The following is a 19,058-nucleotide window of genomic DNA, read 5'->3' as shown; positions in this document are numbered from 1 at the left end:
AGCACACATAGCCACAAAAATAGATGTGTAAGAACAGATCATAGATGCATTTCAGGGGAAAATTACAGGAGCAAAGCATCAGAGCTGAGACATTGTGTGGTGTCCTCCTGCAAGGAATAACATTCATCTGCAGGGGAAGACTGACAAGCATCAAGATGGAGTTTGGTCAGTTTATGCAACAGACTCCATGACACAGAGTATCATGGAGTCCAGACAGGACTTGATCACACAACAGGTTTGGGTTTTTTAAAAGCTCCAATGTTTATTTTGACTTATATGGAATATTTAAAACATGTTCATATAAGTCATTAAATAACACAGGTTAAAGTAATAGCCAGTCCAGCAGCTGGCTTAAACCAGAGGAAGATCACCAGCTGAGAGGGAAACAGAGATCAATTACTGCCAGACAGAAAAAAACAAAAAAACCCAAAAGCCTCATCTAGACGTCTTCCTTTCCAAATTCCATTACTACATTTTGAGGAAAAATACTTGCATGGGAGAAAGATGCAACAAGTTTCAAATTCAATCAATCAAATTTCATAATGATTGGTTTCTTCACAGGGAAGTTAGGTTTATCTTGATGTACTAGCTTTTACCACAACAACGCATAACCACCCCTACTCCAACTTTTCTGCTCAAACATACCATTGATGGGCAGAAGTGGTTTGAAAGACCCTACATCCTTATACAATTCTAGCTGGCAATTCAGCTTTCAAAGTAACTCTGAGCACGTTCTTCTTCTTTGTGACCCGGATGGTCTTTGTGTTTCATTCTCTCACTCCACGCCTGCATGGCTTCTGTCGACACTGATATGAGCTGAGCGCGCACACGGGGAGGTGAACACGTGCCTTTGTGTTCCTTGGGCAAGGCAGCACAGAAAAAGGACATATGTCCTTTGCTATGGGGAGGAAAAGTTTGGCTGTTGGTGAACCTGAAGCATTCAGTTTTTTCATTTGTTTCGTGTATCTGTGCAAATCAAAATGGTAACAAGTTTCCTTAGCCTTGCAAGGGTAAATAGCGGACATCTTCACTTAACTACTGCAGAGAATTTGTTTTTAGAAATCTTTTGGGCTCAAAGTCTTGTTAAATAAAATCCTATTCAATTTAGCAGTACAATGAAGACAACAGATCTGGCTGATCACCTTGTTACTGACCAAGCATTTCTCCAGAGGAAACCTGGATTATCAAGAATCTCCACAAAATGCTTGCTCTTCTGACTACAGTTTTTCAGTGAAAATTTTCTATTGACTTTAGTGCAATTACTACCGCTAAGTATTTCCAAGGTAAGAAAAACAGGCCTAAATGCTGGCAAACTTCATGTGGTGGTACAAAGCCCAGGGTATTTAGTGTTTCCCATCAAACTCCCTGCTCAGCTTTAATTTAAAAAAAAAAAAAAATTGAGGAAAGTTGCTTGTAGTTTCATAAGAGTGTTTGGAATTGCAAACCCTAGCACTAAAATGCTAGCAAGCAAATGACAAAAAACCAAGATTTGCTATTTTTAAAAAATGTCTTTGTTTGGGGGGGGGCCTAATGGTTTATTTTGAAGACTTGAGGTTGGCAATACTGAATGCAGCGTTTAAAAACACTCCAGTGCCTTTGTCACTCTTTTGAATTTCTCTCTTCCTCTCCTATTATTTCTCCCACTGTGTATTTTTAAACTCTGTATAGAGTTTTTTGAGCCCAGAATTTGCGTGAAAGACACTAGACAAACAAGTTGTTGGTACTGAATGAATGCAATATTTTTACATTTTTAAACGAGTCAAATGAGATGTAAGCTATAGAGTGAAACCAATATCAGGGCACACATTTCAGCTACACAGTGAATAGCTAGCTATTCAGCATGATGTACAATAATTTATTCTGTGTTTGCAAGCTACTGTTTTTCACATGGAACTATTTGGTTCTTTCAAGTATATCTTTAAGTACTGAAACGGATCCAACAGTGGCTGGCAAACCATACACTTCTTTAGGAAGAGATAAGAAGCCATTGAAGAATATGTAGTTACAGTAATAAATAGCATTGGGCTCTAATTTTCAGGAATTAACAGAAATCATGGCAATAATTACCCAGCTAATGTACAGTAGGTATCAGCAGCTATTAACAGATAAAGCAATTGTGTGTAAGTAGCAAAACAACAGTGAGATTTCCAGATCTGGGGAAAATCATGGTGCTTCTATTACTAATTAGTTACTTTATACACTGGATGCATTACCCAAACACTGCCACCAACTGTGCCTTTGATATGCATAGACAGGAAGGAGGGAGGGAGGGAGAGAGACAGCAGAGAGAAGACGGGAGAGGGACCACGAGAGAGGGGAGTTTTTTGTCTGCCAGGGATTGTTTCAACCTGCCCGTGCCACTATGCTTAAAAGCTTTGCAGAATCAAGTCTCTGTGCTAGCCAGTCCAGGGCCAGGTATTCCAACTTCCTCCAGTCAGATTGCTGTACCACATATTTCAAAGATAAAAATATACTGTCTTGTATATAGTAAAAATCCTGCTGTTTAACATATTATTTTACTTCTTTAAAAAAAATTACATGGTGAGCATCTGAGTCTATATATTGATTGAAGTGGAAAAAATCATTAAAAATCAGTCCACTGAAACAGTTTCCAGCCCAGTAAAAATGCAAAACTTTTTATCTAAGTTAAGAACAAAGGTAAATAGATGTAAATATTTAGAATAGTAAATCAGTCTTTGTTTCTCTCCATAGAATTCATTTAAATGCAAACACTATTCTGAAAAGCTAGAAGGAACTGTGTGAAATTAAGCGCAGAAGAGTTTCTGCCATCTAGCTCTGCACTGTTTAGATTCAGGGGTTATTCTTTTGGAACTTCCTCAACTCTAATTCATCAACAATGTGTCAAATGGCCTTGCGAGTGAAAGAGTAGCATCATTAATACAAATTATTACAAATTTGTGTCTGTGGCTAAATAACATTTGGGGCTTTTGGGGGGAAACAAGGTAGGAATAGCCCAGGCTTCTGCCTGATAGGATGAGGATATGGTTTTGGTATCATTCTCCCCTTTGAAAACCTGAAGGCTCAGATCTTCTGCCTCCACTGGAGTTGCACCTGAGCAGGGAAAACTCCACCCTGTATAAATAAGGGTTATATTATAACAGGGCCCGATCCAACGCTTGCCACATCACCTCCCAGGAGAGAACCCACCCAGCAGGCTGCTGTCCTCCGCAGCTCAACAAATGGTTACGCGGTTTGTATGAAGTTAAACAGTTTCAACAGAAAAGATGAGAAAACCCTCCTGCATGACAAATCCTCTAGCCTTTCGGTTAGAAATCTTGCTCTGGCAGTGACTAACACTGGTTGAAGGCTGCTGAAGCAGGCAACTGTTGTCTAAGGAGCAAAATATGGCAGATGCAAAAAAAATTCTCTTTGATTTTACTTAAAAAAAAAAAAAAATTCTGAAGTGATTAAAATCCCAAACTGTCTCAGCCACACACTGAGCACATTGACTTTTTTTTTTTTTTTTTAAAACCCTTGCTTTGGTTACCAAATTGAAAAGCAGTTATTGATCTAGTTCTAATGTAACACCACACACCCATGAAAAATACATCAGCTATGAGCAGGACATTCTTCCCCTGACTATGGTTACATATAAACATCTCAAAGTCATGTTCAAAGGTGTGTGTCCATGTAAGGAGGAGAATCACGCAGTTTATATACACAGATATTCTCAGTGAACTGAAAAGACAAAACAAAACAAAAAGTATAAAAGACAAAAACCTACTAATTTAGCTGAGCAGTTCAAGACCCAAATTTATAACAGAGACAACAGGTAACTTATTTTGGTAGATCTGATATATTATATTATATTATATTATATTATATTATATTATATTATATTATATTATATTATATATTATGTCCCAAACTCAAACCAATGAATATTTCTCAGTCTTCCCATTTTCTTGCTACATGGCACATTCATAAATGTTTCTGTTAATAAGTAAAAAATCACAGCTGAGGATCACTCTATAGATCTTCCAGAAAACTGGTGGTCTAATAACTATTTGGGGAATCCCTGTTTGATTAAAGCTGCTTTGGTGACTGATGCCTTGAAACAGAGAAAGCTTGATCAGGCTACAAACATAACCTGAACAGGAATAAAAATAATGTTGTAATGTGCAATTTAGTAGCAATAATGTATCCTTGGGGGTATTTTAACCTCAGCATTTAATGAATTCAGACAGTGTATCCTCAACACCGCACTGACGCAGGATGTTTTTTCATTTGTTGGGTAACTGTGTGTTTCACAGGTTGCGATTATGTCTGCAGAGAGAAGTGTAGCAACCCAAAGTGTTTGAAAACAAAAATTCAGCATTTACTCAACACTCATGCAAAGACATTTTTGAACACCGGGGGAAAGTACACTGTTAAGCAGTAGCAGCTACTTTTATGCCCACAACAAAGAAAAGCTGCAGTGACTCAAGGCGAAAATGAGTCCTAGAGGAGGTGGGAAATAGATGTGAGCAGGATACTGGTGCTGGAAACAAAAGCCAGCAGATGGAAATTGTGATCACCTTGGGGATGCCCGCTATACTGGTGTCTAATGGTGACTCAGTAATTACTGTTTGGAAAACTCTTTACAATGGGAAGCCAGTGAAAGTAGTTTCATATTCAAATATAAATATAGGTTACATCACGCCTATCTCTGATTGTATTGGAATTTATGCTATTAGATGTTTCTAAAAGCATAAAAGACATCAAAGCTCAGCTGGCAGAAAACCTTGCAGCTGTTCAATGCAATGCCTTCATAAATTCATTGTTAATCTTCTACTAACATATTCTGACAAATGTGCATTCATAAAAACCATCCTTCATGCAAAATCTGGTCCCAAGTGACTGCAAATATTCACACTCATGACAGCGCTGTCCATTTTCAATCATTTCCTGCTTTTAACTGATTTTAATCTGAACTGCTTGTATCCCAGAATTCAAGACAAAGCCCCTTTTGAAACTGTAGAAAAGCAATATCCTTTTTCATTTAAAAAGTAAAAATCTATTTTTCCACCCTGACTGAATTCTAACAGAATGGAAGATAATCTGTCCAGGGTATAGAAAACACACTTATTTCACAAAGACTAATTTAAAATGCTATGCCCTTTTAAAGTGGAGCTGTCAAAGTGGTTCACTGGACAACTTCTCATCCACTTCAGTGCAAAGCCATCTCCCTCAGCATAACATGTAGTCAGAGTGGTTTGGGTAACCGGGCTCACTTTGCACTGAAGCGAATTAGGGAATGTTCCCAGAATCAACTCCTCCAGCTGACCTGTGACTGGTAACTCCAGCTACTGGCTAACAACAAACAGAAGGAAGTAGTAATGTTTTCAGCTCCCCTGGCCAGATCTTGAAGACAGACATCTGTCTGAGCATTACTTCCAAATGTCAGTAGCCCCAACTCTTTTTTTAATAGAGCCCTGGACATGTGAAAATTGGTTATGGTTTCACTTAAACTGTGCGTTACAAGCCAGGATGCAAGTTTTTTTGATGGTGGCAGGCAATTACTACAACAAAATGAAAGTACCAAAGCTGGGTGCACTGTGCAAAGTCATGTCCCGAATCACTCGAGTGCCGAAACAGGACCACATCAAGAGGAACTGCTGAGCTACTTTCTTCAAAGAGCCTTGTCTCTTGGCAGCTACCTGCAAGAAAACAGATATATCTGACATGGAGAAACTTTTCTTTCCACTGCCCAATACAGCTGAATGTTGCACATATCTGTCTTTTTTTTATATATTGAAAAACTACTTACCATTATCTTCACATTAAAATATACACTAAAAATTAATAAAACCCCAAACATCAGCCTTACACACAAAGTCACCTTGCTACTATGTACAACCTTCAGAGAGAGGAAATCATAAAGTATTATTCAACACCAAGACTGAATTTCCTTTATAAGTGATGAAAGGACTGCCAAAAAATTGCTCTGATCTTCATCTTAACTGTGTTACTTACATGTTCATTCTTGCTTCCTAGTCAGGGAAACAGTTTATAATCAAGAATGCTTGATCTACACTGAAAATTTATATTAATATTTCAATCAAAGTTTAGTATTTAATATAATTTTTTTTGTTCCTCCATGTTTTTATTTTTGTGAATTCACATAGTCATTTTACCAGTAAAACTACTTTCCAGAAAGCACACTTTAGGCATCAACTCTTCAAAAGTTTTTTACTATAGCCATATGTGATTTGAAGAATTATGTTAATCCAATTAGCTAATAAAATCCATGTCAAGTTCTTTATGAAAATTAACAGTTATGGTCTGAATTTCAAATTGCATTCCAATGCCTAAAAGAAAAGCTCCCCAAAGCAATCAATACATTTCAAACAATCTGGGGGAAGTACCTGTTGTTTCCTGGATGTATCTTTTGCAGCAGAGAGAGGGGCTGCAATATTTATTTATTTATTTATTTATTTTTACTACTTAGCTCTAACAACTGGAATGAAGAGTTAAAATCCTAATACAACATCCTAATACAAAGTATAGTTAGTGACAGAAGTTAGAATAGTCAGTCATATGATTTCATACTCTATGTAAAATTATGGTGATGTCTGATCACTTTTGAAAATATTTTTTAAAGATTTGTTAGTAGGTTTCTGCACGCACTTAAATTGAAATAAAATACAAGTCATTGGTATCCCAAATCATCTCAAAAGACAACATAGATGTGTCCTTGACTGAATGGCATTGTAGACTTTCATCCTTACATTTGAATGTACATAAATGAATTAGCTAGCCTAAATATCCTTTTCACTAAAATCTTAAAAGGCCAGACTAGATTATGTTTTTTATTCTCACTATGTAGTTAGAATGACTCTGAACTCCTTTCTCCATACCCCTGAAATATTGATTTGATTGGAAACCTCAACCCTGTTCCATTCTTGAATATCATCTTTTGGGATAGAATACACAAGAGCAGAATAAAGCCGAATCCTGAATGTGAGTTGTTCTCATACTGAGCATGAAAACTGGTGAGAGTTTGCCCACAGCTGCTTTAACTTCTGCTTATGATCAATGTCTGGTTGGTTTGTTTGTTTTCTGTTTTCGCTAAAAATCTAGGATCTGAATAGAGCTCATAATGCACGCGACTGACTCAGGTCCTTGCTCCTGCTTACCAACCTTTACAACACATCTGTCCACCATGGAATCCAGCCACTCGATGTATGACTCAATGGGGGACTGCTCCTCCAGAAGGTGGTCAAACTCCTGATATACTGGCAGACAAAGGAAAAATAGCCCACCTTAGTATTTGGATACCATTTTGAACAAAATCACAAAAATCCACCAATAACATCACAAGTTTTCTGTGGGTTTCATGACAGATTGCTTAGCTATAACAAATATATCTTCCCTGGTGTTGACCCAGTAAGTTTGCTTGGTGTCTTATCTTATTTCTAGTGAAAGTGATGGAGTCATTGGAAGTGGTAATGTGAGCAAATCAGAACCAATTGTTTAAAATTAATCTTTAGATTTAAGATTCAGCTGTCTAGTGTGCCCGGAAGTGAAACTCTCTACGAAGAGTGTGAAGCTAGGCCTTGACCCTGGTGATGAAAAAAGGTCATGCATGAAATTGATTTAGAAATGCATAAAGAATCTTCCAAGCACCAAGTGGATGACTATTGTTGTCAGGGCTCTCATCTGTATAATGCTTTAGCTGCAAAAACATGATTTAACTGCTGCGAATCATCTCTTTGCAATGCCAGACACACACACAAAGAATTTCCATAAACTTCTGCTTCTTCAAAACAAATTGCTACCAATGCACAAATGCTATACTGAATTCACCAAGAAGAGTTTCCAAAAGCAACCCGAATACTTTTTCACCTCTCCCAAGTACACATATTCATATTTTAATACAGAAAGTAAAAACAATCAAGAAATTCAACTGCAGCTCTTAAATAAACTACAGACTTGCATTTTTTGAGAATCAATGACCAGAAGACAAAGAATCATGTGCTTTGACACCTTAAGAAACTGTTCTTCAACTCAGCTAAAATAAAAGGCCCAGTAAATCAAGAAAGATACTTTCTACCTGCCGTGTTACAGGATGATCTCAGTGTGCTATGCATTTCCATTTATGTTTAATTATAAACAACAGGAGGAAGGAATTTCCCACCATAGGAAAGACAGTAAGGGAGGTGGAGGTGGCAAAGCTTAGGGATGATAGCTAGAGAAGTGAGCCAGAGAGGCTACCCGAGAATAACGCAAAGAACAAGCTCCCTGGTCTCTAAGTTGGATCAGCAAGATGAGCAGGAATGCATTTACTTCACACCTGACTTCTTTAACTGTGTTTAACTGAGAGTTGCAAAGGCTGGATGGCCAGAAACATTAGCTGGGGAAGAAGGAAAATAATGATGTCTGGGCTACCCTTATCTTGTTTCATTGAATGGGCAACCTCTCTGTATTCAGAACAGGATCACAGAGAAATCTAAATGTTGTCTCCTTACCTGAGTATTTGGCTGGACAAAAACTGCCTGATACAACAGATGAAGTAATTCATATGCTGTGCAAAGAGGGGAGCAAGAGTGGAAAAACAAATCAGTTCCCTGCTTTGCTGCTGGAGCAATGCAACCGTGTACGACAACTTATTTGAGAAAAGTAACTGTTTAGCCTTTAGTGACTATTAAAAATACCTCAACAAGATCTGAGAAAGAGGAAATAAAGAAGAAACCATTTCAGAGACAGCTACCATAGCAGAGCAGGAAAGAGCTTCTCTTATACCCAGTGATTTTCCTCTGTTTCTCTCTAAGCTTGCTTATAGCCTTGTAAACTTTTTTCTCCAGTTACAGTAGCTGGAAATTGTAATTTCTTAGTTATTAATGTCAAGAATGTGAAAGCGTGCCTTAATTCCATGTCATATGAGTCATACAGAGCGTGATCTTTGAAAAGATCTTTGGCCAAATAGAATAAACATCAAAGATTGGGGGGGAAGGCAGGGGTGGAATATCTAAGTACTAGAATACTCTCTGTACATATCTGCCCATCTCAGTGGAATCCCATCTCATCATTAACATTCCTATTAGGTTACCATTTTCTGGGTAGTTGCTTATTGGACTATATGGGCCCAAAAGATGGAAAAACACGTGTTTAAATCCATTCGCATCCAGGAAAATTCCCTTTGATTTGATTACACTTAAGTTTGTATTTAAATAGTTAGCACATATACAAAAAGCTTTCCTAAACAGTAAGGATTATCTGAATGAGAGCCAAAACTGTTGCTGCTACTAGGGATTATAATTTTGAGAACTCTTTCTTTTTTGGCCAGTGTGAGGATGTTGCGTAGATACTGAAAACCAGTAGGTGACACAAAGATGCACCCACCTTCTGGACTCCAGTGTCACTATATGCTACCTCCCCTGCTGCCATGTGACATTTCTGTCTCCTCAAAAGGGAAGAGGGCCATGTCAGGAAATGAGTCAAGGATTAAGGAGGAGAGGAAAGAGTACCAAGCACCTCTTGCTGGAAAACAGAGCTAACAGAGAATGCAAGGCCCGTCCCTAAACCAGAGAGAAGACTTCTAGCGTTAACACAGTGGGACAAGTGCCAAAGTCAACCTTGCAAGGTCCAGTGTACATGTGAAGGTGTCAACCCTCCTCTTTCCAGCCGTTCACTGAAAGAGTTGCCCCACTAGCAAACCTACCCTTGCAGGGCTCCCACAAGTGGTTGCCTGGGTTGCTCCCCATTAAGGCTGGTTCTGGATAAAAGATGAGTGGTCCTCCTCAGGAGAAAGATGGCAATACAACAGGTGGGTTCCCAGGGAAGTAAGATTATGAATGACGCTAAAGACGAAGCTGGTTACCTCTGGTGCCTCAGAGGGACAAACTCAGTGTGCTTTGAGCTACACCGAAGCTTACAACCACGCACGCTTGCTGGACAATGCAAGTTAAATTTTATATTTTCAAAAGATCTTTGACTCTAAAACCAATTTGCCAACATCTCCAAAGTCACTTTTCAGTTCATGCCCTTCGCTACACTAGGCAGAATCTAAACTAGCCAATAAGCTTGCTCATTGCTTCTAGCTATTCATAAAAGTTCCAGGTGAAAGATCACCCCATCAAATTGCCTTCTTTATGAAAACACTGTAAAATGAAGCTTTTTATAAATAAAAGCTTACCAGGGACTCAAATACACAGTCACTTTAGCATCAAAGCCATTCGAAAGACAACTTTCCTGCAATTCTACAGCAGGAGAGACTAGACATTATCAGATTCCATGGTTAACTCATAGATTTAGTTTGCTCAGTTTCATGGAAAAAGTCCTCCTGAATTTGGGTGCAAGTGTTGTGCCATTGGCTGCTCTGGATACTAGAAAGGAACTCATTAATGGCAGAGTGTCCAGATCTATGCCTCAAAACATAGGACCTTGACAGGGCTTTACCTCACATTTTGATAAATGTCTCTATATTTATCTTAAGCCTCCAAGAAAACCAATGGCTGCAAAAACAGTGTTACTTTCACTGAGCATTTTTTCCAGCAGGAAATAGTTCATTTGGCTTTATTTGAGGGTTCTGCTCTTACATTGTATGATGAGCTTTCTGTGTTCCTCCCGTGAGTCCTCCATAGTATAGAGGGTTTGTTTGGTAATGCTATTCAGATCCACATTCCTCCAGTCCTCCAGCATTTGAAATGTGATGTCTGCACTGTGGATCACTGTTCTTGATGCCTGTAATCCAATCCAATCTATTCATTAGTTCATGGTTTATTAGGTTAAAAAATAGGCTTTATCCCCTTTTACGCTTCCTTAGCTAGGCTCACTAACTTGATTCTCCTCATGGACCCCTACCCACCAGCTTGATGTCATATGGATGTTACAGGGCCCTCTAACCACAGTGAATTCCCAAGTCATTTTGCCTACTTTAATCAACTGCAAGTATTTTGCTTGCACCCACCACAAACCCCTGTGAGCAACCCTAATCTGGTGGTGCTGTTGCTAGACTCTTCAATCTCTGCTTCGGTTTAAAAGCAAAAAGCAACAAGAAAAATTAAGGCAAAACCAAACAAACCCCACTGAGGATTGCACCCTCCCTTCTCCCAAACTATGAAGACTCTCATTCTTCCCTCAGCCACATGAAAAAGTTAAAGCTCATTTGCCTCTGCATCAGACCTGCTTTTTGGCTGGTTGAGACAGAGGTCTGCTGTTGATAATGGGAAGAACCGGCTGAGAGGAAAGGAAGTGACACAAGGTCATGGTCATATAACATACACCAGATCTCTGTAAGTTAAGCAGAGATGATAACCCACACTAAGGTTATCAGCTTCCCCAAGGAAATGATGCATTTGAAGAGTCTTTCACGCAAGTAAACTGTTTGATCCCAGGTCTGATGCAGAAGGTTGTGGTCTCTGTATCTTGATTTCCTCTGAATCCCTATGGACCTCCAAAGTTAAGTGATGATTCACCATGTCTGGGGAAAGGTGGCACTGGCATCTTTGCCTCCACCACTAAAATAATGGAGGAAGAAATCTACAAAGTAGTCCTTGCAGGAGTGTTTCTTTTTCCCCAGAGCTTCTTCCTGTGGGCCTCACCATTCACAGGGTTAACCTGGGGTGTTGGATACACCTTCCAAAAGTGGAGCTTTCAGCGTGACAGGGAAAACAAACTATTTGCTCCAATACATGGGTGAAACATTAATGAATCCAATGCATCCTCCCTCTTTTTATACTAAACATAAATTGGCCTCATGAATTTTTGATAGGTAGTTGTGATCTGAACTAACTGATGAAAAACAAAAACCTCAGCGTAGTTTTTATATTCACTTGGTATGGTTGTAAGAATATTTCTATTTAGAACCCCAGTGGTTTAACCATTTTGTTTTTTACTAATTTGCATTTGATTTATAATACACAATTAGACTTGGAATTTTTTTGTCAGGCAGATAGATAGAAATTTTCCTTGCTTTGCAATAGGCCTGATACAAACCACTCTGAAATCAAAGGAGTGCCGCTCATTTATTTCATGGAAATGAACTATCTCTTCATATCAAATAATAATTTTGTTGCATAAAAGCTCCCTGCTGAATTTAATGATCAGGGGTTGCCAGTTGTCTAGAAAAGCATTTTTTGCTGATTACTTTTTGATTTTATAAAGGTGGTCACAATAAATATTGGAGACAAACTGCTAACATAATCTCCTCCTCTCTGGGTAAAGCCCAGCCTGCCAACTCATAAAATTATTTGAAAAGTCAGTAAAAATGGCATTCAGAAAACTTGGGTAACAAATATTTACTTGGCAGAGATGATTTAGTGATGTCTGTCGCCGGAGTATTTGTGAGAATCTTCTGGACACTACAGGAAAGAAGAGATAAGTATTTACAAACTGCACTAAATGAAGAAAATTATTTCTGAAAATACTAAATTAAAACAAGAACAAAAAAAATACATCCAGTTTCCTATATACAATTGTGGCTACGTGAACTTCATTCAAATAGCCTGGTTTTAACTTAGTTTAAACCTTGACCTCAAAACTTAAATCTGGATGCTCAATCAGTTTTACAGAGGCGTATCACAAGCAGTGATTTATAGATGCTGTGAATAATGAGATGACAAGAGAAATGTAGAAGACAATGGAAGAGCTTCGCTTTTCGGCATAGCAAATTTTCTCTTGATACACAAAAGAACTTAAGACCAGAAAGAACTATTTAGTAGAAAGAAAAATGTTGGTGCAAGAATAAGGGGGCATAAAATAATGATAGCTAAATTATGTGTGGAAATTAGAAAAGGTCTTAATGCAAACAATTTTTGGAGGAGTCTTCTGACTGGACTAGTAGGAGTTGAAATCAGTTTCAGGTGCAATTTGATCAAAGATCCTGAAAGAGATGTACTAACATGGTATGGGGTAAGATGGCCCTGGAGGTACTTGCCAGTCTTCTGCTCCTATTTTAGCACTTTCGAAGCAATATGGACCTTATATCAAGGTATTTCCCATACTTGGATTTTAAAATGTTGTATTGTGCATCTTTTTTCTGTAATACGGGACTCAGGAACCGCAAAACTGACCAAGGCTTGCAGTTCATCCTGTTAGTACCTCCATTTGCACCACAAATTCTGATGAGGAGGAAATAATTGCAGAAGCAACAGAGGCTCATGTAAAAGGTAGGATGCAATCAAGTTTTGCCTTATACTACAATCACCGAAGACTTGTAGATCTATCCAAACAGGCCTTAGATGTGGTCACAGAGTGGGTTTTCCCTCTGTACTGTTCATAGAGGCAGTTAAAGAGTACAGATTGAGAATGACTAGAAAGCCTGTCTCTTTCTCTCTCCCTATAAGATTGGAAAAGATTTTGCTGTTGCAGATTCTCAATATTTTTGAACTGACAAAGATGTGATAAAGCATATTCTCAGCTCTGACTTTGTGTAACTTTTAAAATAAATTAGTAAACAAGAATAAAAAAAAAGCTAAAATGAGTTGTTCCAATTTACATCCTGACTGTTCTCAGTAAAATATACACCTAATTTTCCATGCTGATCAACATAGTTAATCCTTCTCCTAAATTAGTTTTTTTTTTTTTCCTTTAACTTTGTGGTGTGGAATTTAGTGCTCATGAAAGGCAAAGAATTGAGAGCCGTGAAATAAAGCAGGCTTTATCAATAGGTGATGTGCACTGCAGGCATCTACAAAGCATGTCTGAAAAGGACTAGTGCCCTTTCCTGTGGTGACAGGGTAATTTGATCTCCTTCATTTTTAACTCTGGCACTTTTTTGAGCAAGGGCCTCAAGCTGTATTCAAATTGTGCTAGCCTAAAGGTTTGTTTAATAATTTCCTTTGCCTAATATCATCCCTAATGTTTGCTTACTATCAACAAAATTAATTTCTTATCAGAATCCACAAGAAAGGAAAAGCAATTATTCTCATTTTGAGCAGTGCCTCATTTCACTAAATGAAATTGGTTCTCATGAACAAGTGGAGATTGTAAGTGAATACAAGATTTATAATGCTGACAGTTTTTAATTCCTAAAAGAACACTAGTCTCACTTCCAATTAATTTGTAATCAATAAACAGTATATACATTGCAGGTTAATAGGAGAGAGATTGGGCAATACATACATTCAAATTTGATATTTCGTAGGTTTTCTGGTAAATCATGGAGAGCTACTTTCAGCCACTCATCCAGTTGCTTTGCAAACTTTCGGATCACCTGCGTCAAACTGAAAAGAGAAATCACTACATCATAACGTGTTTACTCTGTGCTTTATACTATAAAATCTGCGAATGTGTAAAGACTATGAGTCTGTTATTTACAACTCACTATTATGCAGAGTTGCTGACATATTTTGTTTTGTAGGCATGAAGAAAAACGTTTCTGAACTTCTGAAAAGATTTGCAGAAAAGGAAAACATCACCATGTTCAAAACCTCACAAAGAATGGAAGTCTCTGTACTGCACTGCTTTGATACTTACAAACAGCATTCTTAGCTTGAAATAAAGTCATTCCCACTCTGTACAAACATAAAACCATAAAATCACAACTGTTTAAAGAAGACAATAGATCAAGCTTTGGATTTCAGCTCAGCTGTGCCCACATTTATACAGATGTACGCAGGGATCTGCAAGTGAAGTAACAACCAACTATGCTGCAGGCTGAAGCCAGTAAATGGGTGATGATGGTGGGGAGGAATTTCCACGCCAAGCCCACACAGGCTGGGGAAGTGGGGCTGGAGCAGGACCTGCCTGTTTAGCTCTGCACAGGACAGGAACTTTTCTAGACAAGTGAGATTTCTCTCTTCTCCTTTACTATGCTTTCCTGACAGCTCCATCATTTCCTGCTAAACTTGGTAGGCAGCTCATTCTGCCCTTCTTAGAATTGCTCAGTATAAAATTATTGTTTTCCAGGAAAAGTTGCAGGGTGTTGTGCAGGGGACCCGAACAGTCGGCTCTGCCGGACTGAGCTGCACTGCGCCTGTAGCAATACTCAAAATACACAAACAAGAGAGAGAGGAAAGATGCAAGGAACTTTCAGCCAGGCAGCTTTTTCTGTTTGTACTCCTAACAAACTGCACTGAGGACAGAGCTGGTAGAATGAACATGACCATAGGCCTGCTCTGCTCCATGCAGACACCTAACAAGACAGGGGATGGATGACAACTGCTGCACCCACTAAAACGTGGCCTTTCTGGACAGCCAACGTTTGTTCCCAGGAAGTCCTTCAGAAGATTCTGGCTGAGTCAGCAAGATTTCCTTCAGGAGCTTCCATTGCAATGAGACCCTTCTTCACCCCCTCCAGTGCAGGCTATGGCTTAATAGCCACAATCTGGCCCTTTATATGCATTACAAAAGTCTATATTCACACTCAAGTCTCTCCTTATTTGCTATGAAAGAACTAAGCAGCTTGAGAAAAGGACTGCTGTTCTGTTTAATCCTTCCAATGAAATAGATTTGGGGGGGTGAGGGGCAAAGCCTGTAAAAATGTACGTGTCTTATCAAGGAAAGCCCATGCTTATAACAGGTTTCTTGTGGAAAATATACTTTGCCTGTACTTTAGCAGACACACAGTGCACACAGGAGAGCAGAAAAACATCTTGAAAACGTTTGCCATAATTAAAGCCACTTTAAAATCTTGAGGGCCAAATATACCACACCAATAATAAACTTCTAGAGCAATATTCTCAAGAAATGACTCAACCTCAGGAAAGCATCAAATAATACTAAAGGTGCACACATATATTTAGAAAAAGAGCTTCCTGATGTTCGTATTAGGAAAATCAAACGGTGAAACAGGTTGACTGTGCTCAGTGATTAAACTTTTTGCTGTGAATTGTTGATCTCTGTCTTGCTTTGCTGTATAAACAAGACTTCTTGGACTCAGATGAGCTCCAGGTAGGAAAAGAATAGTTGAGATCTAACACATGGAATGGAAAAGTGAATTTAGCTTTGAAACAAAGGAGACAAATATTTGTTAATATTAATAAAGTGATCCTAAAATAAGCATGCATCTGTTCTTCATAGCACAGTATTTAAAATAAACCAGTTTGTCCAAGACTTCACAAGTATGGTCTTCATGTTTTATACTCCTGGCAAGCAGAATGACAATTGGGTTCCAACAGTGTAAACAGAGACAAATACTTAGGCTGCAGTGTGTGAATATGCATGTGAGCGTTTACAAACAGAGCAGCCAGGCCAGCTCCTCTTGTCACTACAATTCAGAATACTGTTATGCTGTTAGCCCAGACTAGCAGAAAAGTGCCTGAAATTTTCAGAAGACAGTGTGGCACTCTGCAGCCTGCAGATTTCTGACACAACCTGAAAGTTGGGACATGACTGTCAGCTTGATGTTAATAAACCGAGAAGAAGGTAGTATCCTTTATCATACAAAAAATAATAATTTTTTCACAATAGAAGTCTTGTTAAAATCTGAACATTTCTTCAGGAACATTGACATTGTGATTTAAACTCAGGAAATAGGTGGAAGCAAGTAGCTTTCTGAGAACTGGTGCTATTCTTGAAGAAAAGACATGTAACAAAGACAGCTGAGCTAAAAGTGGTCAGCTCTGCTAGCTATACTGACCTGTCAGGTAATGCTTGTAGTACCGTTGGCATCAAAACTCCAGAAATTGCTTTGTACAGAATTGAATCACAAACTCCCACTATATTCACTACAGTTGAAGAACCCAATACGGGCAGCATATGAGGAGGCATCCCTTGCCAAAAGTGCAGAAGAAAACTTTGAACCTGAAATCACAAGAAGAAGCAAAAATGTTTAAGTGAAAATAATCAAAGGCCCCAAATACCACTTTCCTTAAATGACCCTGCTAACATAGTATATGTTTCAGCCCTAGAGCTGGACTGATGGTGTACAGCAGAGGCAAGGCATATTCCTTAACTAGACAGGCTTATATTGTAACGCAGCACACAATGGGATAATCAACCATAGGGCAAGGTGGCACTCTGAATTGGTGACAAGGGTGTCTTTACGTTACTACAGTAGACACAACCATGGGTACCACCATATTTTTACCTTCCATCAACGGCTGGTGAGCGTAACTCTTTGGCTTCCACATGTCAAACCTTTTCATCTCTCTTTGCTCTCTGTCCCTGTATACGAAGGAATGCAATCTAGGGCTTGGTGGAGGGAGGGAGAGGAGGAGAGCACATGGCTAACAGGGATCAATATACCATTTTCTGCCTTCATTTTGGAAAGAAACACTACGCTTTTGGATTTCTTCTTTCCTTCACTTCATAGTGAAGAAAGAATGGAGAAAGGCAAAAAAAAAGAAAATGGGGAGGAGATTTCAGACACAGCAAAATACACCTCCGAAACTTTTCATTTAGGAAATAAAGGTGTTATTAAGTGAATGGTATGATCAGTTCTAGAAGGGTCTGAACATCGGCATTCGTAAGTGATAACCTTTTGCACACAATCTGTACTGAAATAAGTAACCACACCAGGTGCAGTAAAAATATTTGCCATTTATATATTGTTGCTGCTCAGCCCCTTTGCCACCCTTAATCCTGACAAACAGATTCCCTAACAAAATGTAACATCCCGCTCTTAAGAAAGTGTTCTGAGACTCATCCAGCAAAATTTCCTGAATATCTGTTACATATTTCTCTCACACGAAAACATCTAGACTCAGTACAATGACTTAAAAGAGCTTCAGCTTTAAACCAGAAGAGTGTGAGAATTAAACAGTGAGAGGAAATAAAGCAAGGAATTTCTTGCCATTGTTCAGAAGACAGAATCAAAAGACCCGTTTCCTTTGATTTTTCCCAGGACCTGGATGTCATATTTGAATCAGACCCTCAGCATCCCTATAGTCAGATTTGTTTTCCTGGACTAGAGGCCTCCTCCATGTGTAACATAAAACTGCTTGCATTCCAGTAACATTTTACTTTTCAGCTCTAATTATAGAGCTGTCTGCATGCACTGCCATAAAGCCCTCAGATTCACTCAGATATGCAGCAGGTACAAACCTTATCCATCTCTAATGGATTGCATCAACCACTGAGCAGTGTGCCTGTTCCTAGCTGCACTGCAGTACAACTGAGCAACTGGGGACTTCAGCTACAGCTTTCTGGGATGTCTGGGAGGCTGTAGGACCCCCTGCTGCCCTGCACCATTGTTAATAGACCAGAAGAGCCCAACATTTTAGCTGTGGCACCTGCTCTGGGTTTGTGCTGAACACTCAGAGGAATTCCTTCAAACAGAGCTCAGTCCCAATGCAAAGCTTAGAAAAGTGGTGGTGGACACACTTCTTGAGTTGTGAGAACCAGCTTGTTCAACATCTTGTAAGGGGATATTGCTACCTTAATCCTGCTGGAGAATGATGAGACAAAAACATTCCCATTGCTTTTGTTCCTCTAACCCACACAGTGTTATAAGTGAGATTTAACGCTCTCAATAGCTAAAGTATAGCTATTGTTCATTACTCGTGAAAAGGATCAGCCACCACAAAACCATAAGTTTGTAATATCACATTCGAAATAAGGTCTCAGATCCATTAATACCTTATGTATCATTAAGCTACAACTGTAGTTTCCATCCATACCTCATCAAAGTTTGCTCTTATTACAGTGTCTAATATCCTCTGACAGTGAGTTCTATACATCATAATAAAGGTAGAAACCTGAAAAAAGAATGAGAGGGAAACACACAAAGGATCATTCTACTTAAGAAATCCACTTTTAAAACTATCAGAATATAGAGCACAAAAAAGTAAGTTTTTTCTTATCTTACCTATGTACAATTGCCAAAATAATGAAATCGGTTAGAGTCTAGTTAGATTAGCTTTAAGATAAGTTTTCTTCTTAAAAGTAAATTATCCCTTTGAATTCATGGATTTTTCTATGTCAATGGGGATTCTTCAAATGTAAGAGGAGCAAAAAGCCTCAGTGAGATCAAAGACGAGAATGTGGCCCTAATTAGGACATAAAGAACTATAAAACCCTATTCTTTTGTCCACTTTACATTGATACTACACATGTGAATAGCATCAGAAAACTAGCAAGCTCAGCCAAGAGCAGCCAGAGCACTTTTGTCATATGTGCAGATAGGATTCTCTTAATTTCTAGTCTAGAAGGATAAGAAGCACGCTAAGTCC

General features: G+C 38.7%; 1 protein-coding gene across 3 annotated transcripts in view; it reads right to left on the bottom strand.

The window, feature by feature from the left end:
- RFX4 (regulatory factor X4) overlaps positions 1-19,058 on the bottom strand; it is a 99,150-nt gene that overhangs the window by 28,486 nt on the left and 51,606 nt on the right. For 2 of the 3 annotated variants that reach the window (XM_063321211.1, XM_063321200.1), the window contains exons 7-13: positions 18,507-18,584; positions 16,526-16,689; positions 14,068-14,168; positions 12,247-12,305; positions 10,542-10,686; positions 7,144-7,238; positions 5,543-5,660 (exon numbers count right to left, since the gene is read on the bottom strand). In XM_063321211.1, the coding sequence (XP_063177281.1) occupies positions 5,543-5,660; positions 7,144-7,238; positions 10,542-10,686; positions 12,247-12,305; positions 14,068-14,168; positions 16,526-16,689; positions 18,507-18,584 (760 nt within the window). The remainder of the gene's footprint in view (positions 1-5,542; positions 5,661-7,143; positions 7,239-10,541; positions 10,687-12,246; positions 12,306-14,067; positions 14,169-16,525; positions 16,690-18,506; positions 18,585-19,058) is intronic. The other variant, XM_063321222.1, reaches the window with a different exon arrangement.

The sequence above is a fragment of the Chroicocephalus ridibundus genome, chromosome 1 (assembly GCF_963924245.1).
Source record: "Chroicocephalus ridibundus chromosome 1, bChrRid1.1, whole genome shotgun sequence".
Lineage (NCBI taxonomy): Eukaryota > Metazoa > Chordata > Aves > Charadriiformes > Laridae > Chroicocephalus > Chroicocephalus ridibundus.
This window is presented reverse-complemented; position numbering and strand designations above follow the sequence as displayed.